At 48.7% G+C, this 24,290-nt stretch overlaps 1 protein-coding gene across 2 annotated transcripts in view; it reads right to left on the bottom strand.

Annotated features, from left to right (window-relative positions):
• Window positions 1-24,290, bottom strand: part of TMOD1 (tropomodulin 1) — a 91,879-nt gene that overhangs the window by 20,191 nt on the left and 47,398 nt on the right. For both annotated transcript variants that reach the window (XM_007968651.3, XM_007968652.3), the window contains exons 4-8: window positions 20,608-20,727; window positions 11,359-11,448; window positions 10,015-10,145; window positions 7,917-8,024; window positions 4,770-4,913 (exon numbers count right to left, since the gene is read on the bottom strand). In XM_007968651.3, coding sequence (XP_007966842.1) covers window positions 4,770-4,913; window positions 7,917-8,024; window positions 10,015-10,145; window positions 11,359-11,448; window positions 20,608-20,727 — 593 coding nt within the window. The remainder of the gene's footprint in view (window positions 1-4,769; window positions 4,914-7,916; window positions 8,025-10,014; window positions 10,146-11,358; window positions 11,449-20,607; window positions 20,728-24,290) is intronic.

Here is a 24,290-nt window from a genome sequence, read left to right as displayed (position 1 = left end):
CTCTTCTTTCTCTGCCTTGGCTCACTCACTCTGGGAGAAGTTAGCTGCCATACTGTGAGGACATTCCAACAGCCCTAGGCCGGTGCACACAGCGAGGTGCTGAGGTCTCCTGCCCATGCCATGAGGGAGCCATGGTGGAAGCAGTTCTTCCAGCTCGGATCATGCGCTCTGGGTGAAGTCAGCTGGCCACACTGCTCCTGGATTCCTGGCCCTCAGAAATGGTGAGTTAATACATGTTTATTGTTGTTTTATGCCAGGACTCTGAGGCTGTTTAAGTTGCTGTATTTGGGGATAGTTTGTTACACAGCTACAGATAACTGATACACTCACAACATTGAGTACAAAAGCCAGACCCAAATCATCCAATCTGGGAAAACAAGACAGCACAATCCATCTACTTTAACTTCTCTTCAAAATATTAAGCACATCCTCATTGTCAAATACTGAAATAAAAAGTGGGGAAGTGGCCACTACCCCAGACATTATACATATTCTCATTTGTGGGGCTCACCCCAGGCCTTGTCTGGCCTGGGGAGCAGGGCCCCCCTGTGCCCTGGGGGTCCTGGGGAAGAGCAGCTCTGTGGGGATTTTGGAGAGTTTGGTGACAGCAGCAGAGAAGCCATGTGTGAAGATGGCCTGCTTGGCCTGGGCCGGGCCTACAGGCTCCCTCAGGGCCCACAGGGTCTCTCCCATCCATCCATCAGTGCAGCCAGGATACTGCAGCTCCAACCCAGCTCTGCCACTAACCTGGCCCGTGGCCTTGGGCTATTCCCATCCCTTCTCTCATCCTCAGTCTCCCTGCCTGTGAAAGGAGGACTGGGCTAGACGTTGTCTCAGTGCCTTCTGGCTCTGGGGCCTGCTCTGCCCTTTTCCAATTCATCGTGGCCTTGGCGCAATTGCAGGCGGCAACAGAACATTGCTGGAGATAGACTGAGTCAACAAACAGCTTCAAAGTCCTGGTTCCCAAACTGCATCCTGAGCCAGCACCGTGTCACCCTGGGCAGAACTCCCCAAGTCCCTTTCCCTGGCCGTATAAGGAGAAAGAAGGACAGAGACTTGCTGCCACAGGTTATAAGCACAGGACTGAGGAAAAAGCTCCCATCTCCAAGGACCTCAGTGACTAACCAGGAATGAAGAATAAAGCAATAAATCAGATGCTACTCACCACCTCCTCTGTGTCACACTGCCCTGCCTCCCCCCAGTGGGGCTGGGACACCTGAAGGGGAGGCACAGGTGACCTCCTCCTGAGCCTGAGTCAGCAGAGCCCCCTCCCTGAGACCTGCCTTCAGCCCCTCCCCTGCTGGACCCAACTCCAGTTAGGCAGGAGCACCTCCCCACAGCCCCCTGGTCCTGGGGGCCATAGCCCCTGGCTGATCTCCTGGGCCCTGATACCCTCTCCTTGCCCCCAGTCCCCTCCCACCCAGCTGGAACCATCTTCCCAGAGCACAGCCAGAGCCCACTCTCCCTAAACCTACCCATTCAAAGCTCTCTGACTCCTAATCCCCTTTCTGGCTTTCCTCTGGGGGTACTGTGAGCCTGTGTGGATGGGCTCCATGGCTTTTCCCACTCCTCTCTGCACCTGGGATGCCATGGCCTCCATGTCACCTGAGATACTTTTCACCCTGTGGGTGGGAAGTCAGGGTCTACCCAGCATCTACGGGTTAATCTCAGAATCTGCCTCCTCCAAGCACCCCTCCCTGATCCCTATTCCTGACTGAGACTGCTCCCTCTGATGGACCTCACAGCCCACTGTCTGGCTGCTGGAGCACCTGGTATGATGGTCATTTCTGCAAACATCTTTCCTCTCATCTGGTGAGGAAGTTTCTGGAGGGCAGACCTGGAGCCTCAGTCCCACACACAGCCCAGCACAGTCCTGGCAAGCAGCCAGCGTTCATCAGCATGTCGAGATGAACCAGAAAAGAGGCTCATTGGATGGGGGTGGTGCTGACCAGTGCTCAGGCCCCAGGCCAGAGGACAGATGAGAAAAGCCAGGCTGACATCACATGAAACTACAGCTGCTTCAAGAACCCAGACAGCCGTAGCTTTATACATGGACTCTGGGGTCACACAGACCTGGGTTTGAATCTTGCCCCTCTCGCTTCTTGTGTGGCCTTGGGCAGGTTGCATAGCCTGCCTGGCACTCAGTTTCCTCATCTGTGATATGGGGATGGGTTGTAATGCCACTTACAGAGTCTTTGTGAACATTAAATTAGATAATAGACACAAAGTACCCAGTATGGTTTTGGCTCATGATAACCTGCTCAGGAAATTAACTCTTAGAATAGCGTGTGAATCCCCTAGATCACCTTCCCAGTAATTCTAGAAGTTAACAACTTCAGTTTACATCTGTTATCTCCTTAGAAGCAGAGATTCTTATATTCCCCGTTTTACAAGCAAGGAAACTGAGGCTCAGGGAAGTGAATGTTTTTGAACCAGGGTGTTCCGCTAAGGTAAGAGCAATGGTTAGCATGGGCTCCATCTTGGACTCTGGGGGGGTAGCGTGTGGAGGGAAGGGGCAACTCCCTGGCAGCTGCCGCCACAGTGACCTGAAGCCAGTGCTCCTAGTCTTCTTTGGCTGACGTTCTGCCCTGGGAGTTAAGTTTCAGCTGACTATGGGTAGACCCTGACCTCCTGCCAGGCCAGGCTGGGATTCACATGAGTAGCCAATCCCAGGGCCTGGCCCAGAGCTGCTGCCAAGCCTGCTGCATGCCTTTGTTCCATCTGCTCTGCCCCTCTTGCCTCCAATGGTGCAGAGTCAGCAATAGCTAAGGGAGGGCGCAGAAGGGGTAGGGGTGGGGATGGCCTGAGAATGAGTGAGGCAGCAGCAAGACCACCGGCACGCAAGAGATGCAAGGAGTCCGATGCAACAAATGCACGTGACACGGCTGCTGCCAGCTCATGTGACTGCTTTATATAAACTAGAAAAAAGTGCCCTCTCTGAGTGAACAAAGCTCCATACTGAGGCACACAGCTCGGAGAGTGGATTCCGGGTTGAATTTTGCTCTCTGCTGCCTCATTGTGCTGTGAACAATATGCACGACCATCCAGGGCAAACTTCCTTACCAGGCACCCTTGAAGGGCGAGGTCCTGAGCTGGGCACTGAGATAAGGAGATGCCTCAGACATAGCACCAGCTTCTGGGAAGCTCAAGGGAAGCCAAGGTGCTAGGGGAGCCCAGAGGAAGAGGTATCTAACTCTCTTTGGGCAGAGGTTTGGAGGAGCTATGGCAGACTAGTGGGAGAAGACAGTAATAACCTGGATCTCAAAGAAAAAAAAAAGCCCTGATGCATGATATGCCTATTTGCCAATTTCCATAGTGTAAATACTCCCACCTACCATGAGCAATTCAAGGCACTGATGTGCCATTGTTGGTCTCAGGAAGAGATATCCACAATCAGCTCTTGCAAGCTGGTTCAAGCTGTCTCTAGAACACCACTAAGATAAAGAGAAGCCTCAACTAAACCCAGAAGGCAGAGAAGAGGGTAGAGGCAGGGGAGGACATTCCACGAGGAGGAAAAGGAATGGAGGCATGAAAGTGAGTGGGGAGCAAGTTGTGAATGGTTTTGAAAGGGTTATGGTTGAGGAAGGGACAGTCAAAGTCTTCTGGAGGTTGGTAATGTTTCGTTTCTTGACCTGAACAGGGGTTACATGCCTGTTATGATTCCTTAAGTTATGTATTTAAGTTTTATGCAGTTTTCTGTATGTTTGCCATATTTTACAATAAAAAAGTTAAAAACTTGTGATAGTCTGACTCAGGTATAACCACTGTTTAGAATTTTGTAATATTTCATTCCAATCTTTTTCTTATGCATACATTTATACAACCATTCAGCAAAAATTTTCATGTAGTGGAAAAAAACAACTGAGTCCCCATTCATAAAAAAGAAAGCATTTTAACATCAAAAGCAACATGCTACACTGGAAGAAGTGCGAGTTTTAGAGTCAAGGAGACCTGGATTCAAATCCTGCTTCCTAAATGCTGACCCTATGACTCTGAAAAAGGGGCTTATCGTTGGCCTGTCTGGACTGTTTTCTGAAAACTGAGACTGATGATACCCACATTCTGTAGCGCTGTTGTGAAGATCAGATATGACGGATGTCAGATGTGTAGCTCAGAGCCTGTCCCACAGGAGACCCTCAACACATGTAACATATAAGATATTGTTATTAGCATCCTCTTAGAAAGTCAGAGCTGAAAGAGTGGCTCTGCAGATAAATGACTGACCCACAGAAGTTACAGAGAAACGGTAACTCTATAAGAATAAAGACAAACTGGAATTTGCTTAGAGAGTAATCTGAATGGTAAGGAAACTCAAAAGCCCCATTGAACGGGGGTGAATGAAGAAAACTGGGAATTTTAACCTGGAGAAGGAGAGCTTAGTGGTTCATGAGATCTGTGCAACAGATGTCCTGGGTGAAGCAGAAAACAGAACTAAGCCCAACAAACAGGACTTACAGGGAGCTGACTTCTACCGGATATAAGGAAGAATGTGCTCATTGCCTAAGAATGGAAGTGGTGATGTTGGTAAGGAGTGTGTCCCCCATCATGAGAGGGACTCAAGCAGAACTGGAAGAGCACACAGTGGGAGCGATGAAGAAGGAAGGTGAGCATGATAGAGGGTTTGAACTTTGGGGACCTTGGAGGTGCCTCAAAGCTGGGCTCTGAGCTTCTATCATCAGCAGTCTCAGCTCCATTCAGCAGCATGGGAAAACTGCAGGCCAGCGAGCTGTATGTAGTTACAGACCTGAGGAGACCCTTGCCCATCTCACCTGGTTGTCAATTTTCAGTTCCACCAGAGAAGTGTTGTATGGGAGGGCTTCCACCAGGCGCAGGATCCCAGCTCCAGAAATGAAGTTGGATTCCACGTTCAGTGTCTTCAACACCTTGTTCTCCTTGAGCATCTCAGCAAGGGCCTTGAAGCACAAGAGAAAGCAAGGATACCCATGAGTCACCCTGAGCAAGGCTGGGGGCCCCTCTGGGTAGGTCCTAAGACACCTAGGGGAACAGGAGGATGATCCCCACCACGCCCCTCACCAAGCACAACTCTGACTGTGTCTCTCCTCTCCTGCAACTCACCATGGCTCCCGATCCCCCACAGGAGAATTCTATGCTGCTTAACCCACATCCAAAGCTTCTATGACCTGGGTCTACTACCCTGTCCAGAGTCAACTGTCACTGCTCCTCTTCAGTGGGGTTACTCGCAGCTCCCCATGCCTGCTCAGTGCTTTCCCAGTTTGTCTCTGCCCTTTCTATCCCTCCCACCTGGAATTCCCTTTCCCTTCTGCTTCCCTGTCCAAGCTCTGCCCATCTTTCCAGGCCATTCTCAATGCCCCTTGCTCCAAGAGCTCTTGCTGACGTTCCCCAGCTAGATGTAGCCTACACTCTCGAATCCTCATAGAATCGAGCCGTACTTCCCTCATTACGGACCTTGGATTCCTCTGTTCGGAGTTGATTTCATACCGGCGTTGTCTCTGCCATTAGACTATATACTCCTGGTGGGCTGAAAAGGCATCCTATCTATCCCATGTTGCCCACAGTACCCAGCACATAGTAGGCCCTCAGGCATTGTTCATTGAGTGACCAGTGGAGTCTCAACCTCCTGTACATACTCCCCACTTATCTCTTTATTGCCCTGTGGAAATTCCTTGGAGATGCGGTTTTCTTCATCTGAGCACTACAGAGCAGAAGAGGGAAGCCTGGGAAACCACCCACTGGGCAAGTGACCAGGGCAAACTGGAGAAGAGGAGCTTAGGTGGCCCCTAGCACGTTTCAGAAGAACTCAGCCAGGGGGTGTAGATGACAATCAGAGCCTCTGAAGGAAATGAGGTAATTAGCAGTTGGTGGAAACGATGTGTCATGGAGGAAAAAAGACACCAGCAGCTGATAGGACATACTGAGCAGTGGGCCCTGCTGCCTGAAAGGACACTCCGAGCCAGGAATGCCTACCCCATCGCCCCTGCCTTGCTGAGACCTGCCTAGAGGCTAGCTCCCAGAAGCCCTCTGTTTTGAAATCATCACCCCCTCCTCAGTGCCCTTCACTTCAGTGTGACCCTGGGATGGCATGTCAGCTTTCTCTATGATGGTGTCTCTGACTTGGCTGACCCTCCTGAGGGAAAGGACCCAGCCAGAGTCCTCTCTGTATCCTCCACCAGAACCCTCCTGCTCCCAGGAAAGGCCTGGCCTGGCTTAATAAAATCTAATTAAAAAACAAAACAAAACAAAAAACCAAAAAAACCAAAAATAACAACCAGTAGGCAATCCGCCAGGCTGATCCAACTGGACATGCCGGTGGCTGAGCAGGTCCTGGAGGCCCTGTCTTGCCAGGTGTTAACTCCTTGTATGCTGGGTCCCAGTGGAGGAACTGGGGCCCAGGAGAAAAGCTAAGGCAGGCAGTGGGGGCACTGACAGAGCTCTGGCAGCCTGATTTACCAATTGGCCCAGAAGCATCTGAGTGTTCAACATGGGCATACTGGTATGCACGGGCTGATATCAGCTGTTGGTCTGGCAGAGTCCATGCCCAAAGAGCATTTGTGGACCTGAGCTGAGGGCCAGTGTGGACGTGCTTGGTTTCTGACCCATGACATAGTAGCATACAGGGCATGTGGCTTTGCCAGCTGTGTTCCTATGGGCAAGGAACCATGGAGATCTAAGGTCAGAGGTCATCAATCCAGAGGTTCCCCACTGACAGCAATGAGAGACTGTGAGCTATTTCTATTGCTTCAAAAATATGAAAGAACGCTGTCCTACCTATTTTAAGAATCAGAAAAAAATTGATTGCTACAGAATGGTTAATTACTAGCCCTGATAAACTAGTTTCTGCCCTTCTTGCAGGAATCTAGCTTTGCAGTAATCACACTGTACTGTTATCCTTTAGTTGTCTGCTTGGCCAAATGGACCAGAATCTTTATAAAAGTGGACGCTGAGACTGTTCAGTCACAATTGCATTCCAAGAACCTAATTCAGTGTTGGACACAGAGAGACTCTTAATACATATGTGCTGGATGTTTAAAAACAAGAGTTGATGGCTACTTCAAAGTAAGTACAATTTAGTTTGATCAGAAATATCTTTTGAGACTTGGTAAAATAAAATTGATCATTGGGACCTGCTGATGAAACCATCGTTTTTATTTTATTATTTTTTAAAATATTTATTTATTTATTTATTTATTTATTTATTTATTTATTTATTGCGATGGAGCCTTGCTCTGTCGCCCAAGCTGGAGTACAGTGGTGCAATCTTGGCTCACTACAACCTCCGCCTCCTGGGCTCAAGCGCTTCCCCTGCCTCAGCTTCCTGAGTAGCTGGGATTACAGGCGTGCACCACCACACACAGGTAATTTTTATACTTTTAGTAGAGGCAGGGTTTCATCATATTGGCCAAGCTGGTCTCAAACTTCTGACCTCAAGTGACCCCCCCATCTCGACTTCCCAAAGTGCTGGAATTGCAGGTGTGAGCCCCCACGCCCGGCCAAAACCATTGATTTTAGAGATGGAGAAACTGAGGAACAGGGAAGGGCAGGCCCTTGTTCTAATATAATGTGCTGAGTGAAGACAGAGACAGATGTAGGGGTCACGTGACTGCACTGGAATTGCAGGTCCACCTCTCACTTGCTGTGTGATTGGACAAAACAAGTCGCCTGACCTCTCTCAACCCTAGATTCTTTAAGTGCAAAGTGGGGAGACCTGCACATCTGAGACCAGAGGTGGTTGTGAGGATTGGCCAGGATGACGTGTAGGTGGTGCTAGGTGATGGCCAGTCCCTCTACACCCCCTCATGGCTCCTGGTCCAGTGCCTTCCACTGTACCACATAGAGCTCTTTGTTAGTGGGATACAACCAGTCCTGAGGCCACATATTTCAACCCTTCTGTTTCAAGACCCCCTATCCACAATGCAACAGAACATAAAGGTACATACATACGCCACGGGGTCATTACTCCGCGTCCCCACGATGCTGAACTTCTTCACATATGAGTTTTCTTTCAGGGCTTCTGCATATGCCTTGAGGGTGGGGATGGGGATATTCTGCACAAAGAAAGACAACAGAGAAAATGATCAGAAGCCTCACCTGGGACAGGCTGAGGCAGATGGATAAGCCTGGATCCTCGCTGATTCCTGGCAAGTCTCTGGCCAAAAAGCTGAGTGGGCAAAAGGTTCAGGCTTTGTCCCAGATGACTGAGATTTAGAGAGAACTTTCTGGTAAACAGATTTGGAAAATCCTCCCTGAAATGTTCAGATAAGACCTGTAACCTCTTTCTTTGTGCACTTGGGGGCCAGAGAAGAGGCAAAAATTAAGGCATGTCGTATTGTGCAAAGAGCTAGGGCTGCGGGTGTTGGGAGGGGCTGGAACCTGGCTTTGGTTGCAGCGATCGACCATATTTCTGACTTGCTGTGTGTCTCTGTGAAAGCCTCTTCCCCTCTCTAGCCCTGTTTCTGGAAAACAGGTAAGGGGGTTGCATATGATGCTCTTTAAGAGACGTCTACCCCAGGGGGTCTCTGCTCCAGCTGCACATCAGAGACTCCTGGGGAACTTTTACAAAATGGTGATGCTTGGGCCGGCCCAGAACAACAGAATCAGAATCTCTAGGGTCAGGCCTGGGCGTTGGTATTTTTTTTTTTTTTTTTTTTTTGTTGAGACGGAGTCTTGCTCTGTCACCCGGGCTGGAGTGCAGTGGCCGAATGTCAGCTCACTGCAAGCTCCGCCTCCCGGGTTTACGCCATTCTCTTGCCTCAGCCTCCCGAGTAGCTGGGACTACAGGTGCCCGCCACCTCGCCCGGCTAATTTTTTGTATTTTTAGTAGAGACGGGGTTTCACCGTGTTAGCCAGGATGGTCTCGATCTCCTGACCTTGTGATCCGCCCATCTCGGCCTCCCAAAGTGCTGGGATTACAGGCTTGAGCCACCACGCCCGGCCAGTATGTATTTTTTAATCTTCTCAGGTGAAAACCACTGATCTGGTTCAACAGGCTCACAGTGCAGAGGGGAAACTGAGGCCCAGAAGAGGCTGGGGCCTCACAGGGAGATTCCATCCCTCATGCGGCCCTGAGGCAGCATTTGCTGCCAGCATGCAGCATTCTCAATTGTGCCAATGTCTCCTACTGGGCACAGGAAAGCAAACATGGCTGTGTTTTTACCAATCACATTTCAGAGCGTCACTTTAGCTCCCGTGGGAGCAGAGCATGGGGAGGCCAGGTGGGGGTGAACACTAGGGCGTAGGTTTCCAATCTGATGGTGCTGTGGGGCTGGCAGCTGCTTAAAAGAAAGTGGAGAAGGAAAGAAATGGAACAGGCGCATGGGAGGCTGGCTTCTAGCCTTACCCTCACCCCCTCCCAGAACTAATCCGCTGTTCTCCGGGCGGGCAGGTGGGTGGGCAGCTGCATTTGTCTCTGAATTCTTCCTGCGGCAGCCTGTTCAGGGTGGGACTGCCTGCCTACCTGTCCCTCCCCTACCCTGGGATCACATAAGGAAAAGTCCACAGAGAAAAGGGCAGACAGCTTGGGATATTGCTTTAGACATTTTGGCCAACAGCTCCCTTCTGTGGCTGTAAAACGAGGCTGAATATGAATGTGATACAGCATCAGCAATGGTTCAGGGGAAGGACCTGCCCAGGGCCCGTGTTACCCCCGAGCCTAGTGGGCACTGGACTTTTCCAGCCTTGAGATCCCGTGCAGCAGCGTGTGTCTGACTCATGATTTTATCTCGGAGAATCTCTCAGTGTTTTGAATAACGTGGCAGGTTTCCAGATTGAAGCTGGGTTGGCCCATGCTAAACATCTGGGCCTGATATCATCCTCAGAAAGAAACCAGGACTGCCAGATGCACTTGTTTACACTGCCCACCTCTCTTAAAGCCTCCCATTTGCAAAGGTTTTGTCCCTATTCCTGATGCAGAACCACCCAGAGTCCAAACAGGACCCTGTTTACTCTGCACAGCCAACCCTGGACCACTTGCGTTTGGGTGACATGGTCCCCCCTCCCCCACCCACATGCAGGTAAAGTGAAATAAATGGACCTTACCCGGATATTATTGAGGTTAACTTCTTCAAGTTTTGGGTCGTTGTTCTTTATCCTTTCCAGCGTTTCCTCTACATCTGTTGAATTTGGTTCTTCGTCAGGCACAGGCTTGTATTGTGTGGGTTTAATCACGCCTAGAGTGACCGATAAAAGGGAGGTGGCTCACAGAAACAAGGGGCTCACTTTCTGCCAACACAAAGATACTCTGGAAAGGAGCATGTGCAGACTTAGGGCACATGAAGGCTGCACATCGCAAGGACTGGGTGGGGGTAGGGGGCACCACTCAGAAGAAGCCCCGCAAGGGAGCCGGGAGGCTGGGGTTCTACTTGGACTCTGCTTTTGACGTCCTGCAAGAACTGGGTGAATTACTGACACTCTCTGAACCTTGGGTCTTCATCTTTAAAGCAGGGCTAGTCATTTTACCGGGGCTCATGACCTCAGTGGGCTCCTGGGAGGCTAAGAGGAAGCCCGGATGGGAAAGAAATGCATCAATCTTCCAGAGGGAGGAATAATTATATTTTGGCAGCCTCATTTCTGTTTGGGGCCAAAATGCCAGCTTCGGAACAATGCAGTGGAGTAATTAAGGCAATGCAATATTGGCACAGGAAAGGACAAAAGGGCTCATAAAACAGAGGAGGTGCTTAGAAACAGACCCATGTGGATGATAAGGGCTGGGGCCCAAACCAATGGTGAAAGGATAAATCTTGCAAGGAATGGTGTTGAGTCCACTGGATATCAATTCAAAAAACTGAAAGTTTGATCTCTCCCACAGCACACACAAACATGAACTCCAGGTAGATTAAGAAGTTGAATATAAGGCCAGGTGTGGTGGCTCATGCCTGTAATCCCGGCACTTTGGGAGGCTGAGGCAGGAGGATCGCTTGAGTCCAGGAGTTCGAGACCAGCCTGGGCAATGATTGACCTCATCTCCATACAAAATAAACAAAATTAGCCAGGCATGCTGGCATACGCCTGTAACTTCAGCTACTCAGGAGGCAGAGGTGGGAAGATCGCTTAAGCCTAGGAGATCCAGGCTGCAGTGAGCCAAGATTGTGCCACTGCACTCCAGCCTGGCTGACAGAGCAAGACCCTGTCTAAAAAAAGAAAAAGTTGAATATAAAAAGTAAATATCTAAAACTTTTAGAGGAAAATATAGGAGAACATTTCTATAATATTGGGATAGAGAAGGCCTTTGTAAACAAGACACAAATCCCGGGAGACTCCAAGGAAAGGATGAACAGATTTGGCTACATAACATGTTAAAACTTCTGCAACGAGCCAGAGAACATCAGTGAGTGAAGGAAGCAAGAAGCATGAGGTCCCTCCTGGGGGCGGGCGCATACTCACTGTTGAGCCCCTCCTTGTTCATGATGGAGCTGCTGCTCAGGGCCTGGTAGTACTGCTGGTTGCTCATGAGCGTGTGCATGCCCAGGATCGCTGCAGGGACAAGGGAAGGGCTCGTGATGTGCCTCTGCAGACAGAAGAGCCTCCTAGGGACCCACACGCAAACCCCGGGAACTCTGGCTCACAGAGGTGGCAAGAAACACTTGCACAAAAACTTCAACATTTTATTTTACTTTTACTCTCCCCTCTATTGATGTGACTCTGAAATCCCCAGCCCCAGCCCAGGCTGCTCTGCCCCTGGCCTCTGATTCCCTGATGTCCTGCTGGCACATCCAGCTCAACATGGCCAAACCAGAATGGCTCTTTCCAGCGACAGCCTCTTTCTGTAGAAGGCTCTCTTTCCATCTTGTCATCTTGCCTGTCCCTCAGGGTAAAACCTCAGGGAATGTGGCACCTTCTCCTCACAAGCCCATTTGACTGTCCCAGTGTCTTTGAGATCCGTCTCCCTCCCATCCCATCATCTCCGTCCTAGTGGAGGCCTGATCATTCCTTGGCTGTATTGTCACAGCTGTGTCAACACTGGTGTCCTGGTCTTGGCCTTTTCCTATCCTCTACCTCCCAGCATGCAGCACAGAGCAGTTGGAAAGGTCTTTCTGGAAATGCCAACCTGACCTCATTGCTCCCATGCTCAGCCATTCTTTCATCCATTCATTTTTTCAACATGTAATGAGGCCCACCCCAGCATTGTGTGTCAGGCTCTGGTGGGGACAGTGGAGAATAAGAAAGACTGGGTCTCCGCTCATGGAGCTGAAAGTATGCTGGGGGAGAGAGGAGCCAAGCGAGTTTCCACACAATGAAAAACCAGCGCAGGGTATGGTGAGTGTGGCAGAGGAAAAGTTCAGTCCTAAGACAGCATAAAAGAGGAACTTGGGATGGGAAGGAGGAGTAAGTGTTGGTCAAGTTAAGAGAAGGACTATAGACCATTCCGGGCAGAGGAATGCAGGTGGGAAAGCCTCGAGGTTCAGAGAGTGGCAGGCCAGTGAGGGAAGAAGGTCAGGTTGGCATCTCCAGAAAGACTTTTCCAGCTGTTCTGTGCTGCACATTGGGAGGTGGAGAGTAGGAAGAGGCCAAGGCCAGGACACCAGTGATGACACAGCTGTGACAATCACTGCTGGGGGAAACAGGATGGAAGCTCGATATGCGGCAGTAATAATCACAAGCATGGCAACGCCACCGCTCTAAGCACATGCTTGGTGCCAGGGAAGACACTTTGTATCCATCATTCCCAATTTGGTTGCACATTGAAATCACTTGGGGATCTGTTGAAATTCCTGATGCCCAGTCCCACCCCAGACCAATTAACCTGAAATATCTGGGGATGGAGCTCAGGCACCTGCATTTTTAAGGCTCCCCGGATGGTTCCAATGAGCAGCCAAGGTTGAGAACCATTGCCTGACTCTCCCCTCCTTGATCTGCCCAATAACCCTCTGGAGTAGATTTTATTCACCTAGGCAAGGTCAGATTCTACAGGGTCTTCTAGGCTGAGTAAGGAGTTCGGCTGTCTTTTCCTAGGAACAGCCTGAGAAGCCATCGAAGGCTTGAGCAGGAAGTGGGATGGTCTGACCTGAGTTCTGACTATTGTGTTGAGAACTCACTACAGAGGGCAGAGATGGATGTGGCTGCAGAGCCGTGAGGCTGTTGCAGCTGTCCAGATGGGAGAACGGTGACTTGTAGAGCCAAGTCCAAACCCAGAGCCTGGCTTCACAGACTGTCCCTGGGCCGGTCCCACCTCAACAGTGTTGTTGCACTCCCCCTCTCAACAGCTTCTCTGCTCCAGCTACACAAACAGTCCCTGCTCATAGCTGCTCCTGCTTTTGCTAGTGCTCTCCCTTCTGCTGGTGATTCTCTGTACCCACTTGACTTGGAATTTTAGATAAACAACAATTTTTTTTTTTTTGAGATGGAGTCTCACTCTGTCACCCAGGCTGGAGTGCAGTGGCGCGATCTCGGCTCACTAAAAACTCCACCTCCTGGGTTTAAGGAATTCTTTGCCTCAGCCTCCTGAGTAGCTGGAATTACAGGAGTGTGCCACCGCGCCCAGCTAATTTTTGTATTTTTAGTAGACACGGGGTTTCACCATCTTGGCCAGGTTGGTCTTGAACTCCTGACTTCTTGATCCACCCACCTTGGCCTCCCAAAGTGCTGGAATTGCAGGCGTGAGCCACCTCACCTGGCCAACAACAAATTTTTTTTTAGCTAAGTATGCCCCATTCAATATTGGGACATATTCATTGTTCTCTGAAATTTGAATTCAATTGAACATCCTGTATTTCATCTAACAACTCTACCTCCCTATTCTTCAAGACTGGGAGCAACTCTTCCTCCTCCAGGGAGTCTTCCTGGATTCCCCCTCTCCCTCTCTAGTCCTCCCACAGCACCTGGTGTATGCATCAGAATCTATCTGGTATTAGACATAACTAGATACACCTGTACTTCTGCTACTAGACTGTAGGCTTCTGGAGGTCAGACAAGGATATTCCCTCTTCCACCTCTCCCTGAATATGGTATTTGGCAAATATTTGGTGATGATTTTTAAAAAATACCCAAGTCATTTGATTAGATATGGTTTCCTGGTAGAGAGACAACATGGGAGCCCTTAATGAAGAGTCAGGAGACACAAGTTCCAGCCCTGACCATGCCCCTGACGTCAGTGTGACCTTGGGCAATTCCCCTCCCCTCTCTAGGCTTTAACCTCCTCTTTCCAATGAGAGGTTGAGACAAGACCAGTGGCTCTCTGTCAAGGCTGCACACATGGATCACACAGGGAGCTTTAAGACCGTATCAGTGCCTCTCTCCATTCTGGACCAACCAATCAGAACCTCCGGAATTTTTTTTTTTTTTTTTTTTTTTTTGGGACAGAGTCTTGCTCTGTGGCACAGCTGGAGTGCAGTGGTGCTATCTCGGCTCACTGCAACCTCCACCTCCTGGGCTCAAGCAATTCTCCTGCCTCCTCCTCCGAAGTAGCTGGGATTACAGACACATGCCACCATGTCCAGCTAATTTTTGTATTTTTAGTAGAGATGGGGTTTCACCATGTTGCCCAGGTTGGTCTTGAGCTCCTGACCTCAAGTAATCCACCTGCCTTGGACTTCCAAAGTGCTGGGAATACAGGCATGAGCCACCATGCCTGGCCATTTTTTTTTTTTTTTTTTTTTTGTCAAATCTCCTCAGGTGATTTTGTTGCTGAGTGAGAGGCAAAAACCACAAGATGAGATGATCTCAAAGTCCCTTCTGTTTCTCACATTCTAAGATTCTTCTCTGCTAAAATTAGACTTGCTTGTTCATCACTAAGAGAACTGGTGGGCAGAGAGGCATCTGCATTTTTTCAAGCTCTCGAGGTTTTAATTTAAGCTGCATCTACGTGGGCAACAGGAGCTGAGGCCCGAGTCAGCAGCAGGTGAATCAGATCACCATGAAGGAGGCCCATTCTGGGGCAGGCTCTCCAGCTCCCACAGAGCAGCTCAAGGGGGTTCTGGGATGTGCCGGGGTTTCACGCTTGGAAACACAGTTTGTACAGGTTTTGGGGGATCATATAAAAGATGTAGCCTCATATGGCTGGCTGGTGTGGCTTAAAGTGGAGAGAGGTGGAAAATAGAAAGTGCCTTTGGCACACAGATGCCAGCTTCCTGTGATGGTCTAGAAAGAGGGATGGAGGTGGCGAAGTTATAAGAGACTGCCAGGAGACCAAGAGGAAGGAGACCTGTATTTCAGTCTGAGCCTTGGTATGAATTTTCTGGGTAACCCTGTAGTCACTTCCTTTTTGGGGGCGGGGAGGCTCAGTTTTCTCACTTGTAAAGTGGAGTGTTTGAACTGATCTCTTACCTACCCATAGGACTTAGCGACACAACAATTTCTTATGTTTTTATCCTGTTTGGCTTTTACAGTAAGTATCCAGGGGCTGGGCATGGTGGCTCATGCCTGTAATCCCAGCACTTTGGGAGGCCGAGGTGGGTGGATCTCTTGAGGCCAGGAGTTCGACACCAGCCTGACCAACATGGTAAAACCCTGTCTCTACTAAAAATACAAAAATTAGCAGGGCGTGGTGGCGCACACCTGTAATCCCAGCTACTTGGGAGGCTGAGGCAGGAGAATTGCTTGAACCTGGGAGGCAGAGGTTGCAGTGAGCCGAGATCGTGCCACTGCACTCTAGCCTAGGCAACAAAGTGAGACTGTCTAAAAACAAACACACACACAAACAAACAAACAGCATCCAGGGTAGCTGACATAGACCCCCCATCCCCAACTTTTTCCAGCAAACTCAAGAGGGAAATGTTTCGCCAAAACCATACAGCAAGGACTCTCGTGGCTTTTAAGTTTGTATTCTCATTCACTAGGTCACTAGCAGTTCTAAGGTTCTAAAACTTCCCCTTGACTTTGGCGTCTTAAGGACAGATAACATATATTCATTCTAGGAGGTTATTTATGTTAACAGCAGGGCTAAGAAGAAATAAAACAATTTTGCAGCTCAGAGGAAATTAGAATTCCAAAAAGGAAGGATGAAAAGAAGAAAGGAGGGAAAGAGGAAGGAAGGAAAGAAGGAAGGGAAGGGCCCAGCTAGTTTTCCATTGATGGGCAGAATGCCTGGGGCTAGTATTACCTTCTGTCAGCCCTAGGCACAAAATCGCGACTTTCCCTCTCACTTGGTTTTGTGCCACACTCCACATCGCCAGGAATGAGTGACGGGAGAAAACGGCACATCAACATTGCCTGTTGCTTCATTCTTTGTAGATACTGGCAAGGCTGAATTTAGCACTGGGGAACTTGATTTTTTTTTTTTTTTTTTAAAGTCTAGATCTTCCTCAAAACTCAAAAAGGACTATTTTTGAACTCTGAAAAAGAACATTGAGTTCTGTTTCCTCTCCCTGCCTTGGCAGAGTTCACTCATTTGGTAATTCCACTCAGGACGCAGGGAGATAACAGCACACATCCCCGGCTCCTCCAGCTGCCAGCTGCTTGGGCTGGCTCTGGGCAGATGGCTGGAAGATGTTCTCCTGCATCCCAGGGACAGGTGGGAGAAACTGGCTCCAGTCCAGGACTTGGATGCAGTTGAACTGCTTCTGGATAAGATACACCTGCCACTGGTAGGGCAGCAGGAAAGGTGCCTAAGCACACGGAAGTAGCCAGAAGCCAGGGGGTGGTCTGGCTAAGCCTGCCTCTGATAGCCGCAAGACCCCCAGGTTGCCAACTGCCCTTGGGGGTGAGTGGCCCGAGGCTGTCCTATCTAAAGGATGAGTCTCCTTACCCCACTTCCTTCCTGGGTCCTGCCCCATCTGAAGGGTCCCTAAAGGCCAGCCAGCATCACCTCCCTGAGTGCGCAGAGGAGGAACTGGGAATTTTAAGTGCTTGCTGACTCCCAGCAGCCTCTGACCTACAACCCAAGGCTATGTGCCAAGAACTTAGCCCTGCCAGGAACCTGTGCACTCTGCTTGCCACCCAGCAGGGACACTTTTAATGTTGAAATCTACATGTTTAAGTGATAAAAGATTTTAAGGTTAAAAAAAAATACATGATTCTCCTCTGTCCTCCTCATCACCTCCTGGGCCTCCCAAAGGTAAGGACTGGCTCTGGTTTATCGTAGTATACAGTAGGAGTTCAATAATGTGCACTGGCTTAATGAGCAGTTAGGTGAATGCGTGAGTGATGCACCTCACCTGTGTCAAACGTGAGTTAGGAGGGCACACCTGAGCGTGCCCTCCAGTCTCCTACCATCACCAGATAGCAAGCTTGCCACACCACTCTTGCAGAGCACATGGTTCAGAGGGGCCTGCCCTCCCCAGCCCAGAACCGCTGCTCCTGCCGCTCTCCAGCCCTGGACCTTCTCCACACTTTCTCACTGCTACTCTTCTGCTCCTAAGCTCTTCTCCATAGCTCTTCCCTGGTCTCCCCCAGCCCTACCCCAAGTGCCTGCCTCACACACCGTACTGATTCTGTTCAGACGCTCATTCTCATTTGTCATTTCATACTTACCTGGTGTTTGTTTAACATAGACTCTGTGAGGGTGGAAATTAGGCTGTTTTCTTACCATTCTTTTGCCAGGGCCTAGTCCAGAGACAATGGATGCCGCTGACTGCGTGTGTGAGTCAGCAAGCCAGAGCTGAGCTGATGGAAACATTCCACCTGGGAGACAGGCCATACCGACTACAGGTGACCTGGATGCCCCATGAAAAAGGCTCCAACTACCCACCACTCTCTGGTGGGCCTGCTCTGCCCAGCACCTCCAACACCATGTTCGAAGTCCAGCCTTCATCTCATGCGGAGTTTCTGAAGTCAGCTCTCGGCAGAGCACTCCTCATCAGCCACCCAGCCTGTTTTCTGTTGCCTCAGGCCAGAAAGCCTGGAACCATCTCAGCTGCTCAGCCTCTGAGCCAGCACTAAGAACAGCTGGGCTCTTGGTGCAGCTGCATCTCAGATGCAATCCCACAGCTCTGCCCAGGCCTCGGCCTCATCCAGGCCCTGCCTCCTCCATTCGCCCATCCTGCAGAACCACCCTCCTCTCCACTCAAACTCCTGCTCCCACCTAGCTTTCCCTCATGCCCCTAGTCCAAGTAGCATCTCCTTGGAGTGGCATCCATAGCCTTTCCTAATGTGACCCCCCCGGTCCCCAGCCAACTTCTCCAGCCTTGCCCATCACCCTCTGTTGCCTGCCCTCTGTGCTCTGTGTCCTCCCCTACCCTGAAGGGCTTCGCTCAGGTTACACTGGGTGATGCTGCTGCACATAGTCCCTAGAATGAAGTTGCCTGGGTTTAAATCCTTTGGGCAAGGCATTTAACCACACCTTGCCTACTTTCTCCATCTGTAAAATGGGGACAGTAATAAAATTCCCTTCATAGGATTGTTTTGGTCAATAAATGCAACAAGGTCTTGAGAGCAACTCCCATAGAACCTGGGACATGGTACGCGGTCAGAAATGTTCAGTCCCTCCTTCCCCAGAGATGCTGCCACCTTTCAAATGTCCAACATCAAATGACAGGCATCCAAGGTTAGCCAGTTAACACTGGTGTAGACTTACAGCTCCCCTCTCCTTCCCAGACATTGGCAGGGTATTGTATCGTTACAGATAACAACAAATAGCCATGCTAACAAAAATAAAGAGAAATAGTTTCAAGAAAGCAATACAGAAACGTAGCACACGGTTGCAGCTCTGATTTGGCACAGGAACCGCAGGAGCCAGCAGTTGTGACAGCAGTCATTTGATAATCCCTTTGAGCCGCCTAATGAGGGGAGTGACGTCATGGAGGGTGATCAGAGGAGAAAGTCCAGGGTAAAAACAGCCCCAGTCCAAGTGGAGATGCCGCACCAAGGCATCAGCCACCTCCCTGCCTCAGAGATTAACCCGAACTCAAGGGACCCTCTTCGGGGAGATGGTTTGGTTGAAGTGTGATACATAATATATGGGCTCAATGAAGGATCTACTGTGACTCGTGTGGCCTCTGACAGAATAAATCCCTACCCTAGCAAACTAGATTCCAGAGTTAAGTGCTACCTTCCCATCTGGGTGAAGCACTCACTGCTTCTGTACTTCATAGTGTAAAGGAAAACCATTCTCTCTGTCCCAACACCCTTCAAGCCATTGCCCTTTGTCCTTCAAATTCCCTGTCTCCTGAGGAAAGGGCTGTCTGGACTTGGGGTCTGCACACTGGCTGTCCGCATTCACTCCTCATGTCCCCCAGACCTGGCTTCACCTGTCACCACCCAGAGTGCCCCTTGTGTGTAGTTGAGTCTTCTCACTGCCCCTGCACATCCCCCAGTGGCTCCCCCACCCCTGCACACATGTCACCAAGGTCATGCACAACACCACTCACAAGTCGCAGAAGGCAGCTGTGGCCGGCCGAGTCCCTGGTGCTGGTGCCCTCCCACCTCCGCCGTGGCCTCTGGTCTCACATGCCTCTGAGTCTCCTGGTCAGCCCCGAACCCTCACTCTGTCTCTGTGGCTCCTGCATCCGATTCTGCCCATCTTGATTTGGCCTTTGGTTCTCAGCTAATTTGTGGCTAACTGATCCACATTCTAGCTTTGCCCCATTTCTATGACTTGGCCCCCCACCCCCACCCCCCCACTGCCAAAGGCTTCTATGAGGGCCATGAATTCTTCCTGGAGCTTGACAACACTAGTGATGCCCAAATCTCTGTCCTGAATGGGAACCCCCTGTAGCACTCCAGACCTTCCGATACAACTGACCCCACTTGGGTGGCCCACAGGTGCCTCAAGTGCCACAGTTGTAAACTGAACTCTGTATCTCCGCTCTTCCTGCTACTCCCTTGCCGTCTGTCGCTAATGGCACCGACACCACTTAGTGTCTGAAGTTACCCTGCTCGACTCTTCTACCTCGCTCTCACAGCCAATCAGTCACAGGCATCCCCTTCTACCCTCTCCCCTGCTCACCTGCCTCAAGCCTTTCTTCACCCCGCCCACCCTCCTGCCATCACCTGGGCTATGATTAGCAGCCTCCAAGCTTGCAGAATAAAAACCCACCCACTCCCTGTGTCAGGGAGCACAGTAGGTGGGGAGGGAGCATACAGGGTGCCGGATGTGGCCAGAGAATGACCCTCCTGGGGATGGAACACCACCGGCAGTGGGACAGAGAGTAGACCGGAACAGCAGAGAAGTCGGGGGAGGTGGGGAAGGGGGCAAAGGGCTCTGAATATAAGGCCACCTTCTGGAGTTTTGGGGGTAGTTTGTGAAGATCGTATGGAAACACATATGAAGATGGAGGGTGTGGGGCAAATATGTGATATACAAGGGTGACCCCTCAAAGCCCAGCTCGCTGAGCCGACTGCAGGCAAAGTGCAAAGTTGTAAAAATCGAGCCCTTAGTGAGCCTCCCAAGCCAACGACACCAGAGGCATTCTGTCTGTTTTCCCTCTATCCTCTCTTCCCAAGTGGCTTGGGCAGGATTCAATGCAAATGGCTGGGAAAGGGCGTCTGTGGGCTCTCCCTGAGATACATCCACATCCCTCTGGCATGGGGTCTCATGGCAACAACAGATGGCTCCCTGGTGTGGTGGGTTTGTGTGGTTTTATCTCTGTTTTCCTTGTTTTGGTTTTTGAGAATGGATTTTTTCTTTAACACTCTCGGTCTCCTCTAGTTCTTAGAAACAGAGAAGGTGTTCATGCTGAAATGAGCCCTACAAGGCTCCCTGCAGATGTGGCTCAAATCCTTCTGGAGGATGTGGAAAGCTCCTGGAACGCCTCTTACCTGCAATGTCACAGAGTTCTGCATCCGAAGCATTTGCCAAGGCTTCCTCCAGCTCCGGTTCCAGCGTCACACTTTCCAGCACAGGATCCATTGGCTTCTGCTTAGGAACCCAGACCTTTCCTGAAAATACACAGAGGACCTGTTACGGGAGTGGCTGCAATGGAGCAGCCTCTGGCGATGAATCTGCGTGGACCAGAGCCCTGTGGGTCCCTCCATGCTGAGAGTCCCTTCAGGTTTCTCCCTCTGGGGACCAACTTCCCCAAAGAACAGGAATCAGAGATCTCCAACACAGCACCCCTCACACTGGACAAGAATGATTTTATAACTTGGTCCAAGTCGACTACCCTCTATCAAAAGCATTGGTCATGACCAAACAATCTGTAAGTAGGAAAAAAAAATCACAGAAAAATTTAATAGAATGCCAGGGTCTGGGATACCCTAACCAAAGGCTCTGAGACCTTGGGGAAATGAGAGAAAAATATATAAACATTTCTAAACAAATAAATAAAATAATGAAAAGGGAGAAAAAAATGCATCCTTGCCTCATTATCGTATTTTTAAAGTGTCAGATTCATAACGGAATGAGGGAAGTAAAGAAGTACGTATGAGGATGGTCACTGTCATGCCCACCCACAGGAATTGGCGAAGAAATTATGGTGCATCCATACAATGAACTTCCAGCAGTTAGTATAAAGGATGACGGCGATTGCTACTTACTAAGAAGGAGAATGCCTAGGATAAATGTTGTTTGAAAAAGGCAAACTTACAAAGTAGCACGAACAATTTAATTCCATTTATGTGAAATTGCATATGTGTATTTATTTACTCAACAACATTTACTGAGTGCTTCTTATGTGCCAGGCACCTTCCTGGGGGCAAGGGGACAGCAGTGAGTAAAATCCTCAAGAGCTTCTGATGTAGTGAAAGGAGACAGATAATAAACTTATAAAGATATGGAATGGTATTAAGCATTATGGAGGAATACAAAGCAGGACAAGGGCCTAGAAGATGACAGGGTGGGATGTGGGTGGGGTGGGCACTGCTGTTTTGGGAAGGCTAGTCAGAGGACGCCTCACTGAGATGACAGCCTGTGACCTGGGACCTGACAGAAGTAAGGAAATGAGCCCGTAAGATCAGGAACAAGACAAGGGTGCCCACTTTTACTGCTGCTATTCAACATTGTACTGGAAGTTTCAGTCAGAATAAATAGACAGGAAAAAGAAGTCAATGGAATCCAAACTAGAAAGGAATAAGTAAAATTGTTTCTGTTTGTAGGTGACATAATCTTATGTATAGAAAACCCTGAATTTCCACACACAAAAAAACCCTATTAGAACTAATAAAATCAGCAATATTGCAGGGTATAAGATCAACATACAAAAATTAGTGGTATTTCTGTACATCAGCAATGAAAAATTTCAAAAGCAAATTAAGAAAACAATTGCATTTGTAATACATCCAAAGAATAAAACTTGGGAATAAATTCAGCCAAAGGGGTGAAAGACTTGTGCAATGAAAATTATAAAACATTACTGAAGGAAATTAAAGACCTAAGTAAATGGAAAAATACTTTAAGTTCATGGATTGGAACACTTAATATTATTAAGATGGCAATGCTACCCAAAGCAATCTACAGATCCAATGTAATCCTTATCAAAGTTCCAATAGTCCTTTCCCAGAAATAAAAAAAGGTGATCCTTAAATTCATATGGAATTACGGGCCACAAATGCCAAAACAATGTTGAAAAAGAGCAAAATTAGAGCACTCATACTTATCGATTTCAAAACTTACTAAAAAGCTAAACAGTGTAGTGCTGGCGTAAGGATAGATAGATAGACAATGAAATAGAATTGAGAGTCCAGAAAGAAACCCAAACGTCTATAGCAAATTGATTTTCAACTAGGGTGCAAAGTCTATTCACTGGGGAAAGAATAATCGCTTCAACAAATAGTATTGAGACAATTGAATATCCACATGCAAGAGAATGAAGTTGGACCCCTATTTCACACCATATGTAAAGTTGAACTCAAAATGGAATGACTTAAATATAAGTTAAAACTATAGGCCGGGGGCGGTGGCTGACGCCTGTAATCCCAGCACTTTGGGAGGCCGTCGCCGGCGGATCACGAGGTCAGGGGATAGAGACCATCCTGGCTAACACAGTGAAACCCCGTCTCTACTAAAAATACAAAAAAATTAGCCAGGCGTGGTGACGGGCGCCTGTTAGTCCCAGGTCCTCGGGAGGCTGAGGCAGGAGAATGGTGTGAACCTGGGAGGTGGAGTTTGCAGTGAGCCAAGACCCTGCCACTGCACTCCAGCCTGGGCGGCAGAGCAAGACTTCGTCTCAAAAAACAAAACAAAACAAAACAAAAAACTATAAAATTCAGGCCTGGCACAATGGCTCGTGCCTGTAATCCCAGCACTTTGGAAGGCTGAGATGGGCAGATCCCCTGAGGTCAGGAGTTCGAGACCAACCTAGCCAACATGGCAAAACCCCATATCTACTAAAAATAGAAAAATCAGCTGGGCGTGGTGGTGCGTGCCTGTAGTCCCAGCTACTCAGGAGGCTGACGTAGGAGCATCGCTTGAACCCGGGAGGTGGTGGTTGCAGTGAGCCGAGATTGTGTCACTGCACTCCAGCCTGGGACACAGAACAAGACTCCATCTAAAAAAAAAAACTATAAAATTCTTAGACGAAAACATAAAAACATAAGGCTATGTCTCCATGACCTTAGAACTGGCAGTGGAGTCCTAGATATGATAACAAAAACACGAGCAACAAAAGAAAACATAGATCAACTGGACTTCATCAGAATTTAAAAGTTTTGCACATCTAAGGATACTATCAAGAAATTGAAATGACAATATACAGAAGGGGAAACATATTCACAAATCACATATGTGATAAGGTCTAATATCTAGAATACAGAAAGAACTTTTACAACTCAACAACAAAAGGAAAAACAACCCAGTTTTAAAATGGGTAAAAGATTTGAATAAACATTTCTCCAAAGAGGATATACATATGGCCAACAAGCACATGAAAAGATGCTCAACATCATGGCTCGTTAGGGAGATGCAAATCAAAACTACAATGAGATACACTTCACACCCATGAGGATGGCTACAATTTTAAAAAATGGAAAATGCAAGTTGGCAACAATGTGGAAAATTGGAGCCCTCATACGTTGCTGATTGGAGTGTAAAGTGGTATGGTTGCTATGGAAAAGAAGTTTAGCAGTTACTCAAAAAATTAAACATAGAATTACTATATCATTCATCAATTCCACCCCTAGGTATATACTCCCAAAAAGCTAAAAACAGGTATTCAAACAAATACTTGTACAGGAATGTTCAAAGCAGCACTAATCACAATAGCCAAAAGGTGGAAATAACTGACATGTCTATCAGTAGATGAATGGATAAACAAATTGTGGAATATCATTCGGGTATAAAAAGGAATAAAATACTGATTCGTGCTACAACATGGATGAGTCTGGAAAACATTGTGCTCAGTGAAAGAAGCCAGACACACAAAGTCACATATTGTATGATTTCATTTGTAGGAAATATACAAAATAAGTAAACCCATGGAAACAGATTGGTGGTCACTAGGGGCTGGGGCAGAGGGAGTGGGAGAGTAATTAACTGTAATAGGTATAGGGTTTTATTTTGGAGCAAC

The sequence above is a fragment of the Chlorocebus sabaeus genome, chromosome 12 (genome assembly GCF_047675955.1).
Source record: "Chlorocebus sabaeus isolate Y175 chromosome 12, mChlSab1.0.hap1, whole genome shotgun sequence".
NCBI classification, from domain to species: domain Eukaryota; kingdom Metazoa; phylum Chordata; class Mammalia; order Primates; family Cercopithecidae; genus Chlorocebus; species Chlorocebus sabaeus.
The sequence above is the reverse complement of the archived record's forward strand: the minus strand, read 5'-3'. Positions and strand labels throughout refer to the sequence as shown.